Source organism: Vipera berus (assembly GCF_964194415.1).
Source record: "Vipera berus genome assembly, chromosome: 9".
NCBI classification, from domain to species: Eukaryota; Metazoa; Chordata; class Lepidosauria; order Squamata; family Viperidae; genus Vipera; species Vipera berus.
Window position 1 is genome coordinate 7,904,580 of NC_138212.1, and position 27,862 is coordinate 7,932,441.

Here is a 27,862-nt window from a genome sequence, read left to right on the forward strand (position 1 = left end):
ATTAGAGTTAGAATATAATGTTAGAATGTTAAAATGTTAATATAATGTTAGAATATAATGTTCAGCATAAAAGCAGGCCGGATCTAGAATAGCTCAAGGCCTGTATCTGGCTAACAATTCCTCCCAAAACCATTGTTTGCTTTCCAAACAGGAGCTGTAATTTCTTGTGGATTCAAAGTTAGCTTTCTTTCTGCAGACTTCTATGCTAATTGGGTCAATGCACATGCTATTTATTGCCCACAAGGGTACCGTAAATCATTCCCAGTTGCTTTATTTAAACTCAAGCAGGAAAGGGAAGAAAGAGATTACTACAGTATATATAAAAAAACAAAAACAAGGTTAACAGTAAAAGGATAAAGGAATGACAACATTTGCACCATAGCAGGGAAAGAGCATCTGGTTCAGAGCCAGATGAGTAGTCTAAGCAATCCAACAGGATGGGAAAGGGATAGGGAATCATGGACAGGGATAGTTGTAAGTCTCAGGCAATCAAAGAGGAAAGGCTGCTTTTCACTCTCCTTTTAAAGCAGGTGCTTCTAATATTTATATTGCTGCTGAATTTCTTGATTTGGGGGATACGTTCGGTCCATGCAAGGTTTCAGAGATGCTACAGGAAAGATAAAACACTATTAGTATCATATCAAAAGATTTTAAGTATTTTATATTCTATTCAGAGTATGAACACTTGGCAAACGATTTAACATAAAAGGGACTAACGATTTCTAACCAAGCCCAGATATTTCATAAAGAAAAAAAAGAGACTCATTCATAAAGGTTTCCTGAGTTAAGATTATAGATTGGAAGAAAATGTCAGATAAGCAGATATTGCTCACTTTTGTTTACATATAATGGGAAACAAATCTGCATCAAAAAGTGGAAAACCACTTATTTAGATGGATTACATTAGTTCATGGAAAGTACAATAACTATCCATCAAACTACCCATCAATTTTTTTTAAAAAAAAATCTTTAACAAATCTTTCCACACCTGTGGAAATAATTCTTTATTAGCTTCTCCATCCTGTGTGTGATGTTCAAAATATCTTCCATCTGATTAAGTTTTCAGAGGCTCAACTACTGAATTTTATTGAGAATGGAAGTTTAGCTCTCCATTCCAAGACTGTCTTCCAGCCACCATTGAAGCCATCTGCAGTAATCCAAATTTGCAATGACACTGCACTGTGGACCTTCCCTAGTTGAAGAGCAAGAACTTTCCATGCTATCACTTTGGAAAACAGGCAACTGCTTCGGATTAATGGGAAAACTGTAAATTCTACCAGATAGCCCAAATAGCAAAGCCAAGTATTTAAGGATGGCTGTTTGCCATTTTTAAATCCTTGCTACTTTCTCTGTTTTAACAGTACTCAACCAGAGACTCATATTCCTTTTCAAAGAAAGGAAAATAAAACCTAGAGAGTATGAAAGGAAAAATGCCTTGTGCCCAAAAAGTAACAAAGGGGGAGACTTACATTTCTTTCCCGCCATACTGGCCTACTAGAGATTTCAGCAATGTTCTGGGATGTATTTGTTCCTGGTAAAGATTTTGTGTTGTTCAGAATTCGTACAATGGTGCCAAGAGCCTCTGATATGTCCTGCAAAGACGAACCGCTCAACCCATACAGTGTAGAAGCTGCATATAAATGAACAACAAAAAAGATAATAAATATCACAAAATGCTGCGAAAAAACCCTTCTTAGCAGACCTGGTGGGACCGTCGTTCTTGCCACCTTAATAAATGCATTGAGATATGTCTTTCCACCTTAGTTTACTTTTAAAACAGTGGATAAATTTTTCAAATCAAGCATTTCCTGCCACTCCTAATTCCATCCTTTGTTCCTTCATCAAGCTCTTTTGCTGGTGCCTTTAAACTGTATTCATTTTAATTCTTGTTTATTCATTGATACCCTACCTTTCTAAATGTAATACTCATTTAAGACCGCTTAGCTAGGATGCCAGTAAAGAATTCCCTACCAAATATCAACACTGCACTTTCCTGGCGAGTGCTCTTATATTATGACAAAATGAAAAGTGAGATTTGCTATGGGGGGATGCTGTTTTCAATGATACGTAGACTTAATTAATAGCCAAGCAATTATTCTGGGCAAGATCTAAGTGATTTATGTTCTGTATTGTGGTCAGTACTGAGTTCAGGAACAAACAAATATTAAACAGAATCAATGGCAAGACAATCATGCAAGTATACAGGCAAGATACAAATTCTTGCAAGGAATGCTGGAAGGACAAAAAGGAAATTGATGTCACCATGGTGAAGAGGCCGTTTGTTGATGCCTCCAGAGTTACCTTGGGTTAATCGGAGCTCCTCACGTACTGTATCCAACTCAGCCTTCAACATGGTGCAGCCCACACATGGGGGTTGCATCCTGGAACCAGGGCCCCCGTCTTGGGCTGTGTCACCACTGCCATTTCCACTCCAAGGAGAATCCAGTAAAATGTCAATGCTGTCACTAAATGAAGGTCTGTCTATGTCAGGAGACCCATGACCATCATGGCCAGGTTGGGGGCTGGACACGGTGGCATCCTTGTCAAAAGCCAACTGAGATGGCCCAAGACTAGCCGATGCTTTCTGCTCATGCATTATCCCATTCACAGCTTCTGAAACTCGGCCACTGCTTTTCATCTTAGCTTCCCCCTCCGTCTGGCTTTCTCCAGACACATTATAACTGGGGACAGATCTTCCCCGCCCTTTTGCTTTCCCAGCCTGCTTTCCTGGCCTAGACATGGACATTTCCTTTGCTTTCTTTCCAGTTTCAAGCATTTCTTGCTCCTCTATGTTATTATCCAACTTCATCTGCTTGGCTGCTGCCACACCGTGTTCTCCATCCTGTTTGGGCACAATCTGCTCTCTTGGATCTGATCTGGCTCTCTTCCTCAGCTGGAGATGTGTTTCTGTACCTGAAGATGGAGAATAAGTTTATCTTGAGAGACCTGCCAAGATACAAAAATAACAATGGGCTCGTGGTTAAGGCCCTAGGCTGGGAATCTTAAGACGTGGGTTCCAGGCCCATAGATGGAGTGGCATTCCACTCACTTCTTAGAGGGTATATATGCTTCCTTACTTAAGAGGTTTTTGTTTGGGCTGCAAATATGAATACAACCCTTAGAATGTGAAGGGTAGTTGATAGCTTTCCTTTCATAAAAACTTTGAGACAGATCATAATTAATTATTCCTATTTTACAGATAAATTGAAGAGCCTTGGTGGAGCAGTGGGCTAATGCCTCCTTAAGTAACACCAGCTGCCTGCAATTAGTGCAGGTTCGAGTCCCACCAGGCTCAGCCTTCCATCCTTCCGAGGTAGGTAAAATGAGGACCCAGATTGTTGGGGGCAATAAGCTGACTTTGTAATAATGCCGCTTTGGGTGTGTGTGTGAAAGCCCTAATAAGCAGGCATATACATAGAATGAAGGCTATTGCTAAGCACATTGATTTGTGCTTTAGATTGTAAGCCGCCCTGAGTCTTCGGAGAAGGGTGGGATATAAATGGGAATAAAAAAAAAATAAAAAAATTAAAAAAATTGACAAATTAAGATAAACTGACTTGCTTAAGATTCACCCAATGTGGAACTCCTTCATGGAGCTTATGCATATACTTCTAAAGTAATCTGAATTAATTTGAAGAGTTCTTTTTTTTTGTCTTCTCTCTATAGCGTACCTAACCCTCCAGAAGAGGCTTAGATTCAACTAAATGCCTTTTGAATCAACCAACCCTGCCATGGATCTGAGAATTACCATTCAAAGTGTCTTTACAAATATGCTGTTGAGTGAACTCAACAGGCTGTGACATATATAATGAGTGAACATAAACTGAACTTGAACAGGGGTTGCCACAAGAGGGAGTCAAGCTATTCTCCAAAGCACCTGAAGGCAGGACAAGAAGCCACAGATGGAAACTAATCAAGGAGAGAAGCAACCTAGAACTAGGGAGAAATTTCCTGACAGAATAGTTTTTTAGTGGAATAATTTGCCTCCAGAAATTGTGGGTGCTCCAACACTGGAGGTTTTTAAGAGACTGGACAGCCATTTATCTGAAATGGTATAGGGTTTCCTGCCTGAGCAGGGGGTGGTACTAGATAATCTCCACAGTCAAGAAGAGGAAGAAGAAGAAGAAGAAGAAGAAGAAGAAGAAGAAGAAGAAGAAGAAGAAGAAGAAGAAGAAGAAGAAGAAGAAGAAGAAGAAGAAGAAGAAGAAGAAGAAGAAGAAGAAGAAGAAGAAGAAGAAGAAGAAGAAGAAGAAGAAGAAGAACAACAACAACAACAACAACCTGGGAGGCCTATAACATTTGTCTTCAGCAAACACTTCACTTCCTTGCCTTCTGATGATCCCAATCACGGCCTTGGCTGGCTTTTCCTTCCCACAGATTTTGCTAATTTGCTAGTCTCTATGCTAAGAAGCGTATTGTCAAAAAAAAAAAGCTTCTTTGTTTGATATATTGACCAAGCAATGATAGAAACAGAGGATAAAGTGGATAAAGCTGTTTATGGTATGCAAATATAAACAGAAAGGGGAAAACAATCTGAGTGGAGATTTACTAAAACAAATGAAAACAATAGACACTGATCCTCAAAAGATAAAAAGAAACAAATCTGTCACATCAAAGATTCGATGCACCTAATAAGCAAAGTCTTACCTAGCAAGCCAACCTTCCTAGGATTTTCTCGACTGTCTTTTACGCAGGGTTGTCTCTGATCCTCATTCAAGTCTTCTCGAGGTGAATCTACAACCATGTTATCAGAAGTAACACGTATCTGAAAAATAAGAATGCCACTCTTACAAATTAAAAAGGGCCCTCACTTCCACACCAAAAGGGTAAAGAAGTATTCCCCTATCATTCGTGAACTGAGGATAAATACAAGCATTTTGAACTTGCTGTTTGTTGCCTCATCCTAAATATTCTCCAAAACTGAATCTTGCTGCACAATCACATGAAAATATTGGCTAGAATTTGACAATTTATACCCATAAGAATTTTAATTTTTAAAAAAAAAGCAGATTCATTTTCTACTGTCTAGAGAACATTTTGAACAGCCTGTCTGCTTTTACCAAAGCAGAAAGGCTCAAGCAAATTGGAAGTACAGGAAAACAGCTTTCATCTTCCTATGACCTGCAGTGCTTCTCGTTGCTACCTTGTCAAACCCCCCCAAAGCAGAAATAATTCTCAACATGATCTTACTTGGTCCCGTTGCCTCTTGGACTCAAAATGGAGCTGGAATCTCTCTGCCAGGGCCACAGCTTCCTTGCTATTTTCGGGCTGGCATTCACGTACCAAGGTCTGGATCTCTTCAGGGAGTATGTTCAGGAACTGCTCAACAACTAGCAGCTCCATAATTTGCTCTTTGCTACGCACGTCTGGCCGTAGCCACTGGTGGGAAAGCCGCCATAGACACCTGTATGCTTCCTGGGGTCCCTGGGCCTCCTGGTAATGGAACTGCCTGAATGACTGTCGGCGCGTCTCTAAGTCTATGTCTGTTTCGAGTGCTTTCGCACAACTGCTGGCACACAGATGTTGGGCCTTGTGGTGGAGCTGGTCTTTACCTTGCTGCTGAGAACTCTGGTATGGATCGCACAATGGATTCAAACCTGAGAGATGTGCCTCTGAATTATCACCTTTCCCTGTTCCTCCCAGGTGCCCCGCAGCGAAAGGCAGCCTTGGGCCTGACAGCATCTCCTGACAGTGGTCTGCGGGAGGCTGCTGAGACAAGAGCCACCTCAGTATCTCTTCGGCTGTCCAATACTGTACTTCAGGAGGCACCTTAACTCTTCCTCCGAGGGCTTCCTTCACTGTAAGTCTGTTTAGACTCTTCCCCGAGAGGTCAGACTGCATTATCTGTTCTAATAAAGCCTGCAGGGATGAACTAGGCCCTGCAGCTGTTCCTGCTCCATTCTTCGTGGCCATCTGCAAGGTCTGCATAGGATTAGCACAGGCAGCAGAGTTAGGACTGGCAGGAGACCGCTGAGTTAGCACCTGGACAAGCTCAGTTTGCTTCTGAAAAAGTTTCTCAAAGAGCTGGGCTTGGAACTCCCTATCCTCACGTCGCATCTCCTTGTCGTGCTGGATGAACTCCGCTAAGCTCTGTTTTTCCTCAGCTTGGATGGCAACCTGTTTCTGCATTCTCTGCAGCTCTGGCTGATGTGAGCGACTGCACTTCTGGCCAGCCCCCCTTGACTGCCCATCCCCCTGAACCTTTTGTTTCCGAGTTCGAAGATGGGGACGTTGGTCAAGCAGGGAGATGAGCTGCCTGGGCGGAGGCTGGATCTCCATTAGCATAGGAGAGGCCACATCTGTAAAATAAGGAACACTGAAGAGCCATATATGTGTGTATATATATATTAAAAATATACTCGCAAAGTAGTGCAACCTCATCCATAGCGTCAGAATGATTCCTAATATCTGGCTGATTCGAAGGTCAGGAAAATAATAAAATGAAATGCATGGGCAGAACACAACACCTGTGACTGCATGCTAAAAACAAAACAAAAAAAAGGCTGAAGGTTACCCTGTGATGTTTTTTTTCTGAGTGTATAAATTAATAATAATAAAAAAAACCTGACAGAATTGGCTATAGAGCAGGGGTCTTCAAACATGGCCATTTTATGACTTGCGGACTTCAACTCCCAGAAGTCCTTAGCCAGGCATGCCTGGCTGAGGAATTCTGGGAGTTGAAGTCCGCAAGTCATAAGAGGGCCAAGTTTGAAGACCCCAGATATAGAGGATTATATTTATGGCCAGAAACAGCAAGTTCTGGTTCCAGTGGAATTCAGGTAAAATATTTAGACCAAAATATTAAGTCCAACAAAATTGTGAAACTAAAGACCCAAAAAGTTCAGAAAACAATTAACAGAATATTCAGATATAAGCTCCACCACCCCTCCTTAGGTATCCTTCTAGAGAATTTGCACTGACACCCTCAGGAAAAATGAACAAGTGGTTGTTACCCAGCTCAGGTGAGATTTCACCTTCCGATTCCTCTTCCTTCACCTGAACTGGGATGACTTGGATCTCACCAAAAGCCTCATGAGTCTCTGCCTGAGTGTAGCTGAATTCATCAGTCCCTTGGCTTTCAGAGGCAGCAGTTTGGGACAGCCAATGCCCGGAGGCCTGGGACCCCCAACGCTCAGAGATGCTGGATTGGGCCCCCCAGGGCTCAGAGATGGAGAGGCCTTCCTGTCTGTCCGCAGTGACACCGGACCCTTCACCAACCTCAGAGGGGAAACCGGGCCTGCAGTTTATATACTGTGTCATGATCTGGTCAATTTCATCATAGAAGGGGCATTTGATAGGGGGCCGGCCCACAGAGTTATTTTCCTTGGCCTTGCGGTAAGCCACTTTTAAGCCTTTCATTTTTTCACGGCACTGGTCTCCAGTTCGATAAATGCCCATTTCTGCAAGACGCTGAGAAATGCCATCGTAGACGGCACGGTTCCTCCCGTGGGAGCTAAGGTCATGAGTGACCGCTGCCTCAGTCCAGAGGGCAAGGAGCACCTTGATATGCTCTGCTGGCCAGCTAGCTGCCCGCTCTTGTGGTCTATCCCGCCTCATTTCTACCAAGGGAAACCTGAAACGTCTCGTCGGCAGGTTACACAGCAGGGATCAGGCCCGCCAAAGTCCAAACGCAAGCCGTGCCGATACAAGGAAGGAAATGTAAATGGTCTGTATTTCAGAGTTCGGGCTTTCTGTGCTGGAACTGCCTTGCAGATGGTCCTCGATTCTCCTCCGTCTGTCATTTATGCAGAGATTGTAGATTACGAAACTTCCAAATCTAGGCATCCAAACTCTGCACAGCCCCAATAGCTACATCTTCCCACTTGTATCAGGTGCAGAGATATTAGGTCAGGGTAAGTCACAGCTCACGAGAGAAGGAAGAATACTGCATCTCCTGGGGAAGAAAGGTCAGGTTTCAAAAGCCAACGTTTAAATCAGAAAAACTTTGATCTTCTATACCAGGGGTAGGCAACTTTGGCTCTTTTATGACTCGTGGACTTCAACTCCCAGAATTCCTGAGCCTGCCATGCTGAGGAGAAAGGGAGAGGTTTCCAAGCTGAGCTATGCTGGCTCAGGAATTCTGGGAGTTGAAGTCCACAAGTCATAAAAGAGCCAAGGTTGCCTACCTGTTCTATACTGTATAAAACCTCTCTCCCCTTTTAACTAACTTAGTTATCTCCTCTGTTTGTTCAAGGGGACAGTTTGGTCACATCTGGAAAAATCCTGGAAGCTTGTGCCAAAAAAATGACTAAATATTTATACCACACACTTCTCCCAAGCACTCCAGTGCAAGTTTAATGTTTTCTCCATTTTGCCTCATGTCAGTTCTGTGAAGAAATTCAGGTTGAAAGAAAAGTGATCGGCTCAAAATATAAGCAAGCTTAACAGAGAAGAACTAGAGAGTATTATGCCTCGGCTTGTCACACAATATTGTAGCATTTGAACACTAACCCCCGGAATCCTTCAAAATAAAATCACTGTGCAAAATTAATTGATAATATAATCAATTTCTATTTCTTGCAGAGATCTGAGATGACTATTCCAAGAATAAGTGATGTTTTTTCCAGACATGTCTACTTCCATTTTCAGCTTCTGTGTTGTGCAATGCACAAAAGCTTGCATTGGTTAGAAAAATAAGTAATCCATTGTATACAAGCCCCCTCAACATGACAGAACTAAAACTACTTCCATATCAGGAGATTACTTGTTTTCATTCAATACCTCACATTCAATACCTCACATCATGGTAACAGCTGAACAGTTGAACAAGATTAGAAAACACACAATCTAGGACATCAGTGTTATGAACAATAAAGGTCAGTAGGCACTAGATCATTTATTACATGTAAAAATGAATAATTTTATTTTCTGTTCTAAAATATTGTCTCATAGCCCAACAATATAAACAGATCTTGCTTTTAATCAGCTTTATCTCCATGTACATCTGCACAGAATGGCAGTATGACGCTACTGTGTGCTTGCTCATCTGTGACATAAGATTTGAGGATTAATGCACATTTTAACAGTCCAGTTCCAATCTTAAGCAATTTCAGTCCTCTTGTATATTTTCATGAAAGCAAATTCAGATTGGTTCCACAAGGTATATTCTCAGATATATAGCAGCACTATTACTTTATCACAATCAGGAAAAGAAAGTGAAATGCACTCTTCACCAAATATTGGGCTAATTGCTATTTCACACCGTAACCAATCTAAGAATGGTATTGTGAAGTTAACACTGGGTTATGTATACAACACAAGCCTATATACTGAAACAACTCTTTTGTTGATTCATAATATACTAAAGGCAAAGGGTCCCTCATGCACAATATTTACTAACTATATTTTTTGCAGCAATGCAGAAGTGATTTGTCATTTTACTTTTTCCCCTCAATCTGCAAATTATATTACTGTACAGTAAGCTTTTTCCAAATCACCAGATGGCAGCACCTGGATGTTATCTGGAATCAAAACCAAATGATTTCCAGGAATATAATCTGAACTAGATTAAAAGAAATGCAAGCTACCGTACTTCAGTTGCAAAGGACATATAAGTCACATAATTCACTAGAAATTCAGCTGAACGTGAGGGCATTGCTTACAAGGTAGGGTAGAGGATTACCCAATGCATTAAACTATAAAGTGATCTAACTAGGGTTTACTGATTTGCAAAGAATGAAGATTAAAAGTATTCAAGCATTGCATGTTGCGGAGGTGAACTATCAAATTTATAACTAATCAGGCTAAGCATATTACATTCATTTTAAAGGCATATTTATATATGATTGATCTCTCTGGAATAAAATTAAAACAGTAACATAGTAAATAAAATAAGCTTTCAGGAAGAAAGTAGCATATAAATATTTTAAAATTCACACATATAAACACGTGGAAGGAACCTTTTAGGCCGCAGAAAAAGAATCCAAATTATCTCCAGAAGATGGTGTCTATTCTCTACTTGCACAGTGTTTGCCTTATAGATATCCCTTTTATAGTTTGACCCACAGTAACCATTTACATGTATCTGTAGTGTATATCTAGCCAATTTTTGACATAGTTACCCTTTTACTAGTTAAACTTGCAATATGACCATGCAATGTATAGATGTGCATTTGACAGGGAGGGAGGGGGAGAGAGAGAGAGAGAGAGAGAGAGAGAGAGAGAGAGAGATTTTGACTTGGCTACTGTATCATTTCAAGAGGATTTGATTTGGTTATTGTTGCAATTGTATGTGTGTGCAGACACACAGAGAGGTAACATACGCATAGCCAATTTTTGACTTACTTTAACAAACTGTGGTTACATGTATTTACACACAAAACACACAATACATAAAGAGCCAAATTTCTATTTAGTGGCCATTTCAGCAATTTGGATTTTGTATAACTTGGGTACACACAGACACGTATATGTACGTGCATATATAATATGTATAGCTAGGTTTTGATTATTATTGTAATAGCTAATGTACATGCAAAACCAACAGTTGTGTACATGGTTGTATTTTGACAATAAAGGTTCATTAGAAATAATCATTTTATGTTTAACCTGAAGTGATTTGCAGTGTGTGTGTGTGTGTGTGTGTGTGTGTATACACATAAAGATATACATACATACTGGATGGATGGATAGTTTGGGTCATGAAACGTCTGCAAGAAAACAAGCAAGCTCAGAGAGCACCAAGGACCCCTCATTTCAACCCGGAGCTACCAATATTCTCCTTCATTGGGATGGATGGATAGATAGATCGGTAGGCAGGTAGGTAGATAAGATAGATGATGGGTAGACAGACATCACACACAGGATACAGTATATATACATGAGAACATATACACTATACATCAAGGCTATAAATCAAGAACCAGCTTCGGGCTAAAGCTGCAGGCGGGGGACCCAGGCGCTCTGGGTTGAGATCCCGCCCGGGGGCAGCTCCGATTCCTGCAGACCAAACCTCCGAGGAGGCCAGGTGGGTTTTCCCCGGCCCCTCCTTGCCCCTTTGCTCCCCCAGCCCCCTCCCCACTTACGGGGTCCCCGGGCGTCATTAGACACGGCCCGCCGGGAAGGCAGCCGAGATGCTCTTGAAGAAAGGGCAAAGCCACAGCGATCCCGCTTAAGGCCAAGCGGTGCCTCCATCCCCTTCCGACCCGCCGCCCGAAAGCCCGTCGCGGCCCGCGCCCTCTTCTTCTCCGAGGCAAGAATGGCCTCTCGTGATGATGATGATGGAGAGGGGGGGGGGCTTCCCTACCTGCTTTGGGGCACCCCAAACCGCCTACCTGCGGTTAAAGGACCAAGAGAAGAGAAGGCGGCGCTTCGGCCCAGGACTCGCCCGCGGGAACCAATAGGAAAGCCGGGAGATCTCGACCGGGAGGAGATCATTGCTTGTTCCATCGGTCAATCATCCTGGAGGAAGGGCTCTAGCGCTGGCGGTCCCCCCCCCCCCGCCCCTCCAGGCTACCTATTCTGATCGGGCGGGAGCTAAGGACGGGAGAGGTGAAGCACACTTGTCAATCAAAGAGACGTAGGCCAAGCAAAGGACTACCACTCCCGTGAGCCTCTCTGTCCCTGCCGGCTGAGCCTGGCCGGAAGGGGCGTAATCCAGGCTGGTTTCCGGTCGAGCGGATTCAAAATGGAGGAGATCGGTATCTTGGTGGAGAAAACACAGGTAGGGGGAAGGGAGAGCGAGCTGCAGGGAGGAGGAGGAGAAGCAGCTGCTAAGTCGCGGGGAGAGCGGCGGCCTGGCCGGTGGTCCGGCCTCTTCCTCCCGCTCCTGAGGCTTGGGAAGGAGGAGGAGGCGGCGGAGCACTGGGAGCGCGAAGGACGCAGGTGGAGATGCCGAGTCACCGCTTGTTGGTAGGCCTGGGAATGGGTGTGAGAGCAGGCCGCGTTTGCCAACAGGTTCCCTCCTCCTAGGTCCGTGCGAGGCGTGTTTCGAATTATGGAACTGCGAGCCGATTAGACTTAATTCGTATTTGGGTTGTATACAGCAACTCTCTTTTGTACGCCTCGATGGGCGCTCCTATAAATATAGATGTTGTTACTATGCCATCATCAAAATCATCCTTTTTTTTGTATATGAGTCAAGACAACGAAGAGACCTAATATTCCTGCCTTCTTCACAACCAGACTGTGAATTGGGCTTTAGTGAGAGAGAGAGGGACTGGACCAAATCCCCCACAGCCAGGTTTTGTGCCTAAGGGAGGATTAGAACGTACTGTCTACTCTTTTCCAAACTATCTTATCTCATTTTTCACCATCTTCTGGGACGCTATTCCCCTTTTCACTGAAGCTTATGCCAATATCAGATTGAGACTTCAGAAAGCCATCTGTTAGGTGATAAGGGTTGTATCACAGGTAGGAATAAGAGCAAACTTAATAAAAATGCTAAATACTTTTAACTGTTGGAGCTTTTGTCCAATTAGGCTTCAGGGTTTAAAAGCACTCCAAGGATGTCACTTTGGGTACATCTAGCTTGTTAATGTTGCCAGTGTCCCATTCAATTCCTCTGGCATGTTTGACAAAAGGTTGAAGTTGGTTACATGTCTATTCATTTGTGCGAAATTTTGAAGTAAGGCTTAATCAGTAAAAGGAATATATGCCCGAGGCTTTGGAGTTTGTGGCTAATGTAAGGAGAAAAATAAAGCATGGCATGTATTTCTAACATGGCATGTGTCCTTCAAGATAAGCAGTAACTGATAAGCTGATTGTATGTTAGAAATACATGGCATGCTTTATACGTGGCATGCTTTATTTGTTTATATACAGGGCATGCTTTATAGAAATACATGGCATCCTTTATTTCTCTCCTTAGATTAGCCATAAACTATATAAGCCTTAGGCCAGTGATGGTGACCCTTTTAGAGACTGAGTGCCCAAAACCCACCCCAGCTCTGCTCCCCTCCCTGTCCGCTCCACCCCACCCCACACTCCATGGACTGCTGCAGATTGTTCAGGCGGCCCAGCAGTGTCATGGCAGCCACAGTCTCCGCCTGCGCCCCGCAGCATCAACTGCGCGTGACAGGTCATGAGGGTGGAGTCTTGTCCCCACTGCCCAACTGCCATGTCCTTGGCTGTGCTGCTTTGTGTGGGCTGTGCTCGGGGGTGACTCCTCCAGGGGGGCTGCTGGTGAGGACGAAGCTGTGGGGGGAGTTGGGTCTGGGGCAATGGCGCATGTGCCCACAGAGAAGGCTCTGAGTGCCGCCTCTGGCACGCGTGCCAGAGGTTCACCACCACTGCCTTAGGCCTATATTCATTTTACTGATTAAGCCTTACTTCAAAATTTCGTACAAAAGAATGGGCATGTAACCAACTTGGTGGTTGGTGGCCCCCAGGGGGAGGGCGTTCTCTGTGGGCGCGCCAGACCTGTGGAATCGCTTGCCGGTTGAGCTCCGGATGGCCCCCGACCTTCGCTCCTTCCGGCGCGATCTAAAAACGTATTTATTTGAGCAATCTGACCTGGTCTGATGGGTTAGGGTTGGGGTTTTAATATGTTTTAATTGTTGTTTTAAATTTTAAATTTGGGCATTATATTTAATTGTTTTTTAACTTTTATATTCTGTTTTTTATATTTATTGCCCTGTACACCGCCCTGAGTCCTTCGGGAGAAGGGCGGTATAAAAATATAATAAATAAATAAATAATAAACTTCAATCTTGTGAATATTTGAAATTTTTGCTTTTTTTTTGCAACTGTTATTCTTTTCCTCAAAACTGATAAGTAGCCAAGCCACAACTCCCTGTGTTTAATAGATACTGACATTGTATGGTAAAACTGTGGCTCAAAACAGATGGTTGAACCTTTAATATTTTTTTTTCAGTTATCCTTATCCTAAATAAAAAGTTGCACATGCTTGGTAAACCATGTGCTACATATTGATTCTGATGTGTTAACCTTACCAGCCTTAAAGAATTTAAATGAACTGCACATTCTGTTTAGGTGAATACAACACACATCAATAAGTCAGATAAGGACCAAATATATTCAGTTGCGTATGTTAAACTTGTTTTTTTGCTTCTATTTTGGTTTCCTTTTTCAGGATTTTTTGGCCTCAGTATCGTGCAAATCCAGGTCTTTATCATTTATACTGTATGAAAATGGGGATATTCTATATCCAAATTATTTATATCTAATCTGTGCCCTATGTTTTAATTTCTAGGATGAGCTTCCTGCTCTCTCTATTTCCAGACCTCAGACTGGCCTCTCCTTCCTAGTTCCTGAAACTGAGGATGTTGAGGATCTCTATAGCCGATACAAAGTGAGCTGATCTTCAGTCACATATTACTATTTTTTAGCAATGCTGGGGAACATTATTGTTTCTAAGTTGTATTTTGTATTTGTCAGCCTACAACTGCGTCTATGTTCAAAAGGCATTGGAAAAATAGAACCAAAGGTGTTGGAAGAAAGTAAATTATTAACTTTATATCCTGCATTTATTTTGTACAACTCAAGGCAATATACATCATGCTTTTCCCCCATAACAGCATCCCAATAAAGCGAGTTGGACTGAGATAAAATGAATAGGCCAAAGTCACCCAACTGACTTGTATGCATAAGGATTAGAACTTGTAGCCTCCTGATTTCTACTATAGTATAGTTGATAAGGTGTACCAAACTGGATGTCATAAATATATAAAAGAATAGATCTCTGTAGAATTTTATTCAAGTGTCTCATATCAGTTCCTTTTTCATGTCTGATAGCTTTTGTACCAGTGGCTCTAGATGTTGCTATTAGCTTTCTGGAACAATGGACTACTGAGTTCTCTTTCCCTGCCAAGAAAAGCATTATGGCAAGACATAAATGCAGAGTTTCCTTTTTCCCCTCTCGTCCACCCCCCAGTAAAAGCGTACTGCCAGAAACTACATTTTAACTAGTACTTTCATTTGTTTTTCCTGCTCTCTCCTACTAACTTTTTTTTATTTTGTCTCATGTACTGGTTTTTTAGATTGCAAACATAAAGCTCCCCTCTTCATTGTGAATTGCCCTGAATTTTAAAAAAGAAATATTATCACTCTTTCAAAAAATAGTACAATTAAGTTATTTCAAAACGTACATTTCCCCATGCATTTCTGGTACTCAGGATTCCCATACTACTCAGTAGTGGGAGTGTACTACTTGATTCACTATGCATATTCAGAAGGAATCCATTTATGTGGTTGGTTATCTCTAATCCTTCCTTCATTTTATAAATGGGAATTTTGCAGGTGCAACAAAAGCCACACTTGTTTTTTTGGTCTCTTTGTAGAAACTCCAGCAGGAGCTGGAATTCCTGGAGGTCCAGGAAGAATACATCAAGGATGAGCAGAAAAATCTTAAGAAGGAATTTCTGCATGCTCAGGAGGAGGTGAAACGTATCCAGAGCATCCCACTGGTCATTGGCCAGTTCCTGGAGGCAGTGGATCAGAACACAGCCATCGTTGGTTCTACCACAGGTAGAGTACCCATCCTTTTTGCTGGCTCTTGATTTGTGGAAGGTTGAGGGAAGAAACTTTACGGCAGACATTTATCTTTTTTTGAATTATCTCCCTGGCAGCTCTCAGGACATTTTTGATTTCTGTCAATACCCCCCAAATGCCTCAAAGCATCTTAAGAAAGTGAAGTTACAGTTAGGCTTGATGGTTCCTCCGTCTCATAGAGAAGTTAGGTGATAGGCCTAACTAAGTGATCTTCCTCTCTCCCCATTACTTGGAAGTAGAAGTAGGACCCAGTCTAACCTTGTGAATATCTCCAATGCAGGCTCCAACTACTACGTCCGAATCTTGAGCACCATTGACCGTGAACTGCTGAAGCCCAATGCTTCTGTGGCCCTACACAAACACAGTAATGCCTTGGTGGATGTGTTGCCTCCTGAGGCTGATAGCAGTATTATGATGCTAACTTCAGGTGACGTGCATCTTATCTTTCTTAACCAGATGCAAACTCTGCTCTCTGCCTGCCTGGAGTGAGTGTGTGTGTGTGTGTGTGTGTGTTTGTGTGTCTGTATGTGTGTGTGTGTGTTTGCCAGAATGTCATTTCATCTGCAAAAATTCCAGATAAATATGAGAACTGAATATGCTAATAAACTCTTTGCTGCATCGGGTCATCATGAAGTTGCTGAGCACACAACGTGCGGTCACATGACCTTGGGGGAGGTGGCTATTGGAACTTTGGAATTGGGTCATAAGTATCCCCGGTGAGGTCTGCTGTAACTTTGAAAGGTCACTGAGTTGCCGGTTGTGAGTCGAGGACTAGCTGTGTGTCATTTCTTGAATTGAGAGCAAATGAAAACATGGAATCGGGTTGCTTGCAAAGAAGGGGAGTTATTGGGTTGACAGCTTATCAGTGTCTACTTGTTCCAAATAGACCAGAAACCAGACGTGATGTACGCTGACATTGGTGGGATGGATATTCAGAAGCAGGAGGTCCGAGAGGCCGTGGAGCTGCCCCTCACTCACTTTGAACTTTATAAACAGGTATTCTAAATTTCAGGGCTGAAAGTCTGCAAACAGAAGTGGATACAAATAGTCCTTTTGTTATACCACATTTTTGTTTTTCAAAACTCATATAAGGCATTTGCTCTCCTCCCACTCAGCTCAAGCATAATGACTTCTTTTTTTTATTAAAGAGTTTTACAAAAACAAAATTTTACAATATATCCCCAAATCCCTCCCACCCCAAACCCGCCCACTTCCCCCCCCCACTTCCCAGAGCTAAATACAGGATTATAGTTACAATAATCATATTCTAAGTAAAAATTATGCATAATATACAATTAACCAAATTCATAATGTGCTTTAACTCCCCTTTAACATAACTACAAACAAAGTACCAATAACAATATCCCACTAAAATCTACTCATAAGCTAAATGGAACTTTTTAGTCACATGTGGTGGACTTGTAGAAATATAAAAGCTTTTTGGATTAAAATTTGGTGGAACATTCAAAAGATTTTTAAGAGAAAGATAAAGTTTTCTCCGCAATTGTTTTTATTGGGTATTGTTGTAGATTGTGATGTTAAAGAAACTAACTTGATGTTGAACATGATAACAGCAGCACGGTTACTGGTGGGACAATATTGGAAGAAGGATAGTTTGCCCACTATAGAAGAATGGGTGTTTAAAGTTTCGAATCTTGCAGAAATGTCTTAAGATTTCTGCTTATTTGAAAGATCATTCATAGGAAAGATATATTTCAGTTTGGAGGAGATGGATAAATTATATTCAGAACAAGCATAATGACTTCTAACCTAGTTTGCTTAGGTTATGAAGAGATTGACAAGCATATTTCACACATTATCTGTCTCTTAGATTAGAACATAACATTTTCAAGTGTCAAGTGCTTCTTAAGCTGAGGTATTAGCAGTTATGTGACAGGAAGAAATATATGTCAAAAGAAGCATGCAGTCTTCATGATGTAGTTGTTACTAGTGGCTAGGTTTTGCCCATTGTCCTAGGCCGTGAAGCTCTCTTGGTTTTGCGCAGTGTGGGTACCTAGCCATTGCATTAATGGTTTAATAAGATAGAAGTACAGTAATTATTTAAAGCTAGAGGCAGTAAAACTAGACAGCTCACTGGATGTACCAACAATGAAAACAAAGCTTAAACATGCTAGGCATGTAATGCTACGTTACGGTTCGCTTAATGTATAACTACCATTGTAGTTTGGGATATTTGTTGCCAGGCAAAACAGTGCACTAAGATTAATAATTGACTGGATTCAGAGGTTTAATCTTAGCATTGATGGAGGGAGCTATATAATATCAAAGTATCGATGTCCATACTTCAGCCATTCGAGACTGAGGGCATCTTTATTAAATCTGGGAAAAAGTAAAACATGATGGCCTCACAAATTAATTATTTCATTGCTTGTTGCTTCCTTGTGTGGCTCTTTTATAGATTGGAATAGATCCTCCTCGGGGTGTGTTGATGTATGGGCCCCCTGGCTGTGGAAAGACTATGTTGGCCAAAGCTGTGGCCCATCACACCACAGGTAGGTATGGTTTTGGTTATATTACCATGTGTCACGTATAAATTCCTCCCTTGTTAGGTGTTTTTCCCTTTGATCTGGGCTATTTTGGTGGCTTATTGCCAACCTTTTTGATACTTGTTAGTGCCTGAAGCTGAAAATGGGCAAGGTCTAAGTGTTGTACTTTTAAGAAGGCAACATGGATGGGAAAATAGTTGCTAACCAACAGGTGCAACTGGACGTAGGAGTTGGAGGTGTCCTAGAATGTGTATTATCACCTTCCTCTATGTAAAGAAGGATAGGCCTTCTTTCTCTGAGCCTTTTTAGTCTTCTCTGTAATAGCACACAGATCAACTGATGGAAGTTAACATTTGGTTACTCTGGAAACCACCCACAAGCTTGACCTTAAATGTATATTGATTCATAAATAAACACAGGCTCCTGCACAATCATATGCATAATTCCTCCTGCTGTGATAACAAACCAGGGTGCTCTTGTGATGTTTTTCTGCCCAGCTGCTTTCATTCGGGTGGTGGGGTCTGAATTCGTCCAGAAGTACCTGGGTGAGGGGCCACGCATGGTCCGGGATGTTTTCCGACTGGCCAAAGAGAATGCCCCGGCCATCATCTTCATCGATGAAATTGATGCCATTGCCACCAAACGCTTTGATGCCCAAACTGGAGGTGAGTTGGCAAGCAGAAACCGCTGAACTTTGGAGTGTAGCTCTGATTATTTGGGTGGAAGCTGGGGATGTTTGAAAAATGGGGATGTCCACTTGGCCATGTTGCCTGGATATTTTCAGGCAGTTACAGAGATGTCCATGTGGGCGGGTTCTGGAGAGGCGGAAATAGTGTGCCCTGAAATTTTACTTAGTGTCCTCACTGATTCAGCAGCTGAATTGTGCTGCTGCTGTCATTAACTAGAACTTGTGGTTGTTTTATCTATCAGTATTATGTAACCCTCTGCAAAGGCTTTTATCTTAACAAGCAATACTGAAGCTAAGCCAAAATAAAAGAAGGCAAAACATTGCTGTGTTTACACAATATACTTCATCACGTTAATGAAAGATTGCATGGCTGAATTTGTATAACTGGCTGAGTTTGATCAGCCATCATATTCATGGTTAACATTATTTGCTTTTATTTTGGGGCGGGGGGGGGTTGGTGTAAAAAACCTAGCTTTTTGATGATGATGATTCGGTGTGTTCTGAATCCTGAAACTGAGTTATTTGGTAACAAAATCTAAATAAGCTCTAGTTCCTTTCCTCCTTATTTATGCTGAGCACTTCAGTGTGCAGCAATCTTTTCCCTCTCTTCCTGATTCGCATTAGGGACTAAATAGGTTTGACGTTATTTCTTTAGCGGTATAAATCTCTAGTACCTGGCCACTTCTTGGCTGCTGAGAATCACACGGTCCTGGTTACCTAATATGTGGGCATTGCTCTTTCCTTGCCTTGTCACAGTGTGATGGAACTCTGGGCTTGCAAAGTTCTTTATCTGTTGACCACAGTATCTTCTGTGTTGGGTTGGCCTGTGAAAGCCAGAGGAGAATCTCTCTGTAGGTGGGTTTATGTTTCTGTGTTTGTGAACTGTAGCTTCTAATCACCACAGCAAGAATGGCTGATGGTGAAAGATGTGGGTTTTTTTTTATTTAAACAATATCTACAAGGCCGTAAGTTTTCTGTTTTCCCAGGATTAGGCCTGGACTTGTTACAGATACCCTCATTTCTCAACATTTGGTAAATTAAGCCCTCTTTACTACCTTGGTGCAGATTTGCTCCATGATGTGAGATTTTAATTAGGTTTGGGAAGGTATAGGACAGACCTGTCAAACTGCCGGCCTGCAGGCAGGATGAGTCGTGCCCAAACTGCGCCCACCCCATTGCCAGCAATGGGGGAAAAGTCCCGATACGTCGCACGACGACATGCCTGGTATAGGATAACAAGTGAGGAATTTAAGAAAGGGGAGATTAGAAGTCCTGGTAGCTCTTAATTGTAGGAAATAGTAAACTCATTAATCAAATTCTACCATTCTGTGGAATTCATTTGGAAGAGAAGAATTTCAACATTAATAAATATCTAAATTGGGGAAAACCCTAAGAGGATAGATTGCAAAACCATGTATCTATTTTTGAAAGTTTCACAAGATTTCTGGTTCCTGTTCAGTATTTTGTCAATATGTATAATAAGTTGAAACTTGGGAGCGTCAATAAAAATGAGAGTTCTTTGATCTTGAGTTGCTTCCCAGAGGGAGTACAAGCTGTGGAATGAACGTGTCAGACGTGGAAGATGTAGGAAAGCGTGGACTGCTTCTCTTACCCGGCTGTCCTCTGATAGTTTTGTCCGTCTCTCCACAGCGGACAGGGAAGTTCAACGGATTCTCTTGGAGCTCCTCAATCAGATGGATGGCTTTGACCAGAATGTTAATGTCAAGGTGTGTTGGGGTTTAAAAATGGCTTGAGTGATATAGGGAGGCGGTGATCTGCTTGCACTCTCCTACATTTTGAACTACACAAATACAGCGCTTAATACGAGTGTGCATGTGTACGAAAGGGGAAAGGAGAAAAACTCTTCCCAATTCACAGCAAAATACCAAAAATTAACATATTCCAATTACTAAAAAGTTTAGCCCACGGTTTCACAATAGCTGATAATCTGCTGAGGCACTTGCCGTGTCAAAAAAAAAAAAGAAAAGTTATGCAGCTTCTTTGCCCATTATGTCAGGTTTTTTGGCAAGTACCTAAAAGTAATTTTTTTTCAAGCATGGGTTCATTTTGGAAGCCTGGGCTGGGATTACAAGAATTCCAGTAACGGAACTATTTCCCATTTAGAATCAATGTGGATGGATTTCCTCCCCCCCTTCTAATAGTGTTCCTATGATCGAACAAGGAGGCGAGAAGCTTACAAGGCAGTTAATGGTTTTCTGAATCCTTGTCAGTCAAGGAACCAACCATAACAACCGCAAGCTTTTTGCAGTTGCTAAAGTGAGGAAATTCCAGACTGGAGAAAGATTTTCTCCTTCTACTTATTAAGCTTCAGTCCGCTATTTCTCTTAGTCAGCTGTGTTTAAGAGTATACAAGCCACGTATATAGCTTTGGGCTGAGTTGGCATTTTAAAATTCAGGATTGATGTGGTTGTTTCTTCGCTTGTTCTTTTGACCACAGGTGATAATGGCTACAAACCGAGCAGACACCCTTGATCCTGCTTTGCTCCGACCGGGCCGTCTAGATCGTAAAATTGAGTTTCCTCTGCCAGATAGACGCCAAAAACGGCTAATCTTCTCTACCATCACCAGCAAGATGAATCTCTCTGAGGAGGTGGATCTGGAAGATTGTATCCTTGACAACAACTTGATGAAAAGAAATGACCTTTTTTTTTTGGTGTCCTTATTGGAAGCACATAGCTACATTCATCTATAGCGGGGGTCTCCAAACTTGGCAACTTTTAGATTTATGGACTTCAACTCCCAGAATTCCTCACCTCTGGCTGGGGAATTCTGGGAGTTGAAGTCTACTAGTCTTAAAAGTTGCCAAATTTAGAGCCCCCTGATCTATAGAACAGGAAGCTTGGGATATGGTTTTTTTAAAAAAAAATTCTTTCCAACCCAATATTGTTGTAAATAAATTACATAAAGTTGTTCAGGACTCCCCCTATGCCAGGATAGATTATAGCTTCCATTTCAGGCGGCAGGTTGGGGGAGAGAAAGGGTTTTGTGTCTAACGCATCTTATTGGAGCAAAGTGTTTTAAGTTCCAGCATCTCACAGTTGTGTTTTGCATGATTTCATTGTATTCTCCCTTTTCTCTGTTAATTCAAGGTTGTGTACATAGACACCTCTCGCTAGTTTTTCCTTTACAAGAACAACTCTATGAAGAAGGCTTTGCTGAGAGCGGGTATCAGACTCACCCAGCGACCTATAGGTTCAAGCAGGGACTTGCACCTGAGTCTCCCTAATCCAGTGTGGAATGATGGTTAAGGTGTTGGAGAAAAAGAGACCCAAATTCTAGTCTACCCTTAACCATAGAAATGTGCAGTGTAACTTGGGCCAGTCATTCATTCATTCATTCATTCATTCATTCATTCATTCGTAGCCCAATGTATCTCCCCAGGTGGTTATTGGGAGAAGAATAAGCATTGCTGTGTGCAGTACCTTGAGCTTCTGAATAAAAGGCAGGATAAACATTTGGTAAAGAAAAACTCCCAATGACTTCAATCGCTGCTTAAGACGCATAAATTTCAGCTGCTGTCCTGGGGCCCTTCTTCCCGCTCACGTCACCAGTGGCTGTGTTGCAAGAGCTGCTTCTTGTCCAGCAGATCCCTCTTCCGGGAACAAATTAGAGGCAGCGACTGTGGGAGGAAGAATTCATGCTGTAATAGTTGCTCCTGACTGGTTAGAGCTGTTTTCTGTTTAGCCTTGAAAATAAAGCAGGTGGATTGGACACTTCCTTGTGTTCTTGCCTAATCTGGCAGTGCTCTTTCTTATGAAATGGGATATCCAACCAGTTCCATTTTGTGTTATTGCTGGGTTCTTCCCAATTCCATCTGGACCACCAGGAACTAATTCTTTCAGAGGGGAAGGAGACTCCGATCCTTGTGAAGCTTGACCGGGAGAATCTGTACCCTTTCCAATGAAGCGATTACTTAACTTTATTTCAATAATTGGCTCCCATCTGTTGGTTTCCCTGTAACAGTTCACTGGGTCAAATGGAAAAGCGACCACTTGGAAGAGAATACCACGCATGATTGGAGAAATCAGCTAGCTAAAAATGGTGGGGTGGGTCAGGTTGGGCCTTTTCTCTTTATTTTTTCCTTTACTCCTTCTAGATGTGGCACGGCCCGATAAGATCTCGGGAGCTGACATCAACTCCATTTGCCAGGAGGTTAGTATGCTCCTCCTGTTAGGTGCTCCAAAGGAACAGATGGCTGTCAGTTTTCAGTCCTGCTTAACAAACTGCTTCCTCTTTATTCTGGTCTAGCAATCCTAACAATTAGGGAAATGAGAGAAATCTTCAGAGGAGGGGAAAAAAATAGGCATGAAATGTTAGCCTGTGAATCACGTTCCTCCTGGGTCAACTTCTGTGAGAGAATATGTGTAGGTTGGTAGCCAGGAACTTAAGCTATGAGCTGGGAGTCACGAGTTTGGATCTTGCCTCAATAGCAAACTAGGAGGACTAAGGATCTCTGCCAGCGTTACATCTGATACCTTATCCATCTCATTGGGTTTTATTCTTCTGGTGGTGGATTTTAGCAGACATTTCCCCCCCCCCCCACACACACACATTAGTGGTATTTCCACTTAGGTGGGATAAAAGAGAAGGCGAAACAAAGCATTATATGTGGGAGTGAATAGAAAGATTGCTGATTGAGATTCAGCCAACAGCCATATTATTTTGTGTATCTAACCAGCTGGGAACTGGCAATTAAAGTAGGGATCCTATATATATCTGTATGTGTTTACATTTGCAGTGGCTTTAGTGGGCTGGGGGCTGCAATCATACTTTGGTTTTCAATGCAGGAATCAAAAGTTTAACATACTCAGCAGTGTGTTGGCATCTGTTGAAGGGAGGCTACTGCTTTCTTGGGCAATACATTGGGCTGCAGTTCCCAGAACCTCTTGCCCAGGTGGTGTGAATTATAAATTAGAATGAGAACATGCCTTTGAGCATTGCTACATGGTGTCTTTCCACCTCTCTTCTTCTGTTGTGAGCACTCCCTTTTCTTCATTGTTGATGTTTGAAACATGTTCCCTTCTTCCCAGCCTCATTATCTTCTCGTTCTTCCTTTTAGGCTGGGATGCTGGCAGTACGAGAGAACCGTTACATTGTCCTCGCCAAGGACTTTGAAAAAGCCTACAAAACAGTCATCAAAAAAGATGAACAGGAACACGAGTTCTACAAATAAAGATAGGAACAGCAGGACCAAAGCTTGGTTTGGTCGTCTCAGTCCTTGGGTTGGAAGGAAAGGCTGTGTTTTTTATGTGTTTCTGGTAGGCAACATTTATCCTGTGATGTTTTTTTTTAAAGCTATCCAGAAATGCCACTGTTCCCTTCATCGGTGGAAATTGGAGATGGGTTTGTCTTTTATCTCATCTCCTCCATTCCCATATGTTCTTGATCTGCCTATATTGATTTTATTCTCAGGCCCGATAAGGAGTAAGGTTTGAATTGGATTAACATTTGCTCCCTTGAGAGAAGGGAGTATGGGTGGGAATAGACCTGTCAGCTATTGTTACACCACAGTTCCATCATATTTGAAATTTTGTCACATGGTTGGAGCTTGCGGTTGATAATTGAAAGCAATAGTTGGCCTGTAGAGTGCGTGGGTTCATATTGCATGCTTGGTTCACATGTTAAATATTAGATCAAAATCAGTCAAACCTTTTTTCTAGCATTGTGTAATGCCCATCTGAAGTTTTCACAGTTTTTATAAGTTGGGTTCCACATTACACTAAGCTAGGTTTTATTAAACATGATTTGAAGAAATCTCAATTTAGACCCATGAATCCCCACCAAGCCACATTATGAATTAGTAATATGTTGTATGATCCTGATTGTCAAAGCATTGATGACTTGTTAGCAAATACAGTAAATGAAGTTTATTCTTACGGTCCAGAAAAATAAAAGATTTTTGTGATACCTTTTTGCAACTGTTGGTGCCGCTGTGGAAGAACCAGGTTTCTTGGAAAGCTAATCTTTGGATGATGAGGGATTTTGTGTCAGGCGCAAAGGACCAGGACCACATATGATGCCATTCTAATGCTCATGCCAGGAATTTACTCAGCTAACGGTTAGCCAAGCCGCCCTGAGTCTTCGGAGAAGGGCGGGATATAAATGGAATAAAAATAAATAAATAAATAAAATAAGGGTTAACAGAATTCAAGGGGAGGAGTTGGACTTTGTTTAAGGCGATGTAGAGATTCTAGGCTGATTCCTCTTTTGACTCTGCCCCCAGATTATGCCATTCCTTCTACATCTTGAGAATGGCTGTACCAGAATTGTTCACATTCTTTGCAACAATATCTAACTCATTAAAGAACATGTATTTTAAATATTGAAAGCAATGAGAGACTGTATTAGAAGCAATAGACTTATCCTATATCCTCATATTTCCAAGGGATCATCTTGCACAAAAGCTGTGTATGAAACATAGTAAGCACAAGCTGTTGTATTCCCAAACTATGCTGTGCTTGAAACTGATCGCATTTTAATCTGGTCGGTTCACACACCACACCATGCCAAGAGAATGAGTTTGTTCATACTACAGGCTAAATTAAGGTGGGTTGTTCGCTTTGGATTTAACATGCTTTGCAAGTCTTATCCCATTGTGATGTAGTCAGCAATTTGGGATTTAAACTGTCTTATTGATATACATGACCCTGTCTTTGTGTGCGTATTTTTAAAAAAAATCTTTTTGCTATTTTGCCTTATAGAGGAAGTGATGCAGGTGCCTATAAATTTTCTTTCGTTTGACACAAAAATAGCGACAAAGTGTGCAGTTTTAATAATAAAAGTAGAAGGAGGGTAAAAGAAACAAGCACTTCTCCTTTAGCAACTGGCTTAGTCATACACACCATGTGTTGGCTCTTGCTAGAAGAATGCCAGACTGACATGGCTATACAGTATGACTGTCAGATAAATCTCGACCCTTGTTTGCTTTCAGTTTATTGTCTTGCAAAGCAAACAAAAGACTCCTGCTTCACATTCTCAGGCCAGGAAAAAGCACGTGCCAAGCCAAACGGAAGCAGAACTTTACTGGTTCAAGTCTTTCCCCCACAACCTTCCCCCTCAAAGTTTGAATGATTTGACTAGTTGAAAATTATGTGGGCAGGAAGTGTCACTAGGTCAAAAGTAGTTTCTTTGTTTTAACTGGGAGTTCTCTTTTGCCTGTTACGGCTGTCAGTTGGCATAGTAGCTTTGCAACAGACATCTGCCATTAAGACAATTTTGGGAGACATGAGAATCAGAACGTTAACCTCAGTAGCTTCAGTTTGCCTGAAATAATTGTTTCATTTAAAGCTGGGAGTTGGTTATCCTTCTCCCTTACTCCCCCTCCCCATCAACAGATCTCACTTGCTTTATTTTTTAAAAAGACATATTTAAAGATAAAAGTCCTCATTTTATTTCCTACCCATCCTTTTTGTATACATGGCAGGTTCCATGTTTTTTTTTAAAAAAAAAATCTGCACCGAAAAATAATGGAACATCTCCAATAATACAATTAACCATGATAACCAGCTGCCAGAGCAAAGCTTTCACGTGACAGTTAATGATTATGAAATTGAACAGTAATTAAAGATATTGGAGAAAGGATACTTTCTGGGTGGAGTATTAATTGGGACAATTGCTTTTCTCTGAAAGCAGTTAGGATGTCTTAAGTCTGCTGTCTTCAACTAAGGATAGATGAAATTGTCAACTTTGCTTTCTCATTTTTTAAAATCTATTCCATCCAATTTGTAAAATCAGAACGTTTTGCTAAATTGTTATCAAATACAAATACTAAAATCGCATTTGTATTGGGGAATTTCAAGAGGAAAATCTCTACTCCATCCAATTTGTAAAATCAGAACGTTTTGCTAAAATGTTATCAAATACAAATACTAAAATTGCATTTGTATTGGGGAAATTCAAGAGGAAAATATTCCAATTTGTAAAATCAGAACGTTTTGCTAAATTGTTATCAAATACAAATACTAAAATCACATTTGTATTGGGGAATTTCAAGAGGAAAATCTCTACTCCATCCAATTTGTAAAATCAGAACGTTTTGCTAAAATGTTATCAAATACAAATACTAAAATTGCATTTGTATTGGGGAAATTCAAGAGGAAAATATTCCAATTTGTAAAATCAGAACGTTTTGCTAAATTGTTATCAAATACAAATACTAAAATCACATTTGTATTGGGGAATTTCAAGAGGAAAATCTATTCCATCCAGTTTGTAAAATCAGAACGTTTTGCTAAAATGTTATCAAATACAAATACTAAAATTGCATTTGTATTGGGGAAATTCAAGAGGAAAATATTCCAATTTGTAAAATCAGAACGTTTTGCTAAATTGTTATCAAATACAAATACTAAAATCACATTTGTATTGGGGCATTTCAAGAGGAACAGTATTTAAGAACACCTGTTTGTAACTGCTTGCATTAACTCTTTAAAAACAGACGAACCTGTCAGACACAAAACAATGTCTTCATTCCATTCCACAAAATAATCCTATCAAGATTCATATCCAGATTTTTTACAAGCTACATTTGCCTGGATGGAGGAATCTATTTATACCTCAGAATTATTTTTCTTACACTCAGATAGAAAATTGCTGATTTTGGTAACCTCTTACTAAAAATCGTTTCCCACCCCAAAATGATGGAAATCCGGTCCTATCCTTTGCAGATCGCGATAGTCAGCTTTTGTCAGTTCAGTGACCCTATGCAGCACATCCCTTAGTTCAAGAATAATAGGATTGGCAATCTTCCAAGCTGGATTTCTGCCGATACTTCAAATGTGTTAATTTTGCATTTCTGATTCTGAATTGGCGACTTAAAACTCTAGAATGTGATCTTTTCCAAGATGATTGGTTCCCTTTTTGAAATTGGGGTAACATGCTTTTAAGGGCTGATTTCATATAACTCATTGAATCAGGAAAACTTTTGTTTGTTTAACTTTGATGGACAGGTCATTGACCATAATAAAAGTGCTGTTCCGTTTTGGGCAATTTAGTGCTTGCTTAAGCTCTATTCATTTGGCTGTTGTTGTTTTTAATGGCTCTATTTGCTGTACCAGATCTCTAAAATGAGCTACTTTGATAATCTGTTTAACCCCTAGACAGCCCATGCCACTCTGGGTCTTCATTTCAGTAATGTTTCTTATTTAAACAGAAACAGAATGACTGTGGGTGGGCAAAAAAAGCAGTGGGAGCGGGA

The 27,862-nt window shown here is 41.3% G+C and overlaps 2 protein-coding genes across 4 annotated transcripts; one reads left to right on the plus strand and one right to left on the minus strand.

Annotated features, from left to right (window-relative positions):
- Positions 1 to 255: 255 nt before the first annotated feature.
- On the minus strand, positions 256 to 11,516 carry LOC308672154 (uncharacterized protein). Of its 2 annotated transcripts, XM_081334838.1 has the most exons (7): positions 11,274 to 11,516; positions 6,954 to 7,894; positions 5,191 to 6,299; positions 4,648 to 4,765; positions 2,302 to 2,913; positions 1,470 to 1,630; positions 256 to 607 (listed from the first exon to the last, which is right to left on the minus strand). In XM_081334838.1, the coding sequence occupies exons 2-7, from the start codon at positions 7,555 to 7,557 to the stop codon at positions 599 to 601; spliced, it is 2,613 nt and encodes an 870-aa protein (XP_081190964.1). In that variant the 5' UTR covers positions 7,558 to 7,894; positions 11,274 to 11,516; the 3' UTR covers positions 256 to 598. The 2 variants fall into 2 exon arrangements, with proteins under 2 accessions (XP_081190964.1, XP_081190963.1); XM_081334837.1 differs by lacking the exon at positions 11,274 to 11,516 and having other exon boundaries at positions 6,954 to 8,052.
- A 66-nt stretch (positions 11,517 to 11,582) lies between these two features.
- PSMC4 (proteasome 26S subunit, ATPase 4) lies at positions 11,583 to 27,658 on the plus strand. Of its 2 annotated transcripts, none has more exons than XM_081334839.1 (11): positions 11,583 to 11,662; positions 14,153 to 14,251; positions 15,240 to 15,426; positions 15,731 to 15,877; positions 16,337 to 16,446; positions 17,870 to 17,963; positions 18,455 to 18,622; positions 20,296 to 20,372; positions 21,104 to 21,272; positions 22,763 to 22,818; positions 23,726 to 27,658. In XM_081334839.1, the coding sequence occupies exons 1-11, from the start codon at positions 11,627 to 11,629 to the stop codon at positions 23,837 to 23,839; spliced, it is 1,257 nt and encodes a 418-aa protein (XP_081190965.1). In that variant the 5' UTR covers positions 11,583 to 11,626; the 3' UTR covers positions 23,840 to 27,658. The 2 variants fall into 2 exon arrangements, with proteins under 2 accessions (XP_081190965.1, XP_081190966.1); XM_081334840.1 differs by lacking the exon at positions 11,583 to 11,662 and adding an exon at positions 11,670 to 11,850.
- The last annotated feature ends 204 nt before the right edge of the window (positions 27,659 to 27,862 follow it).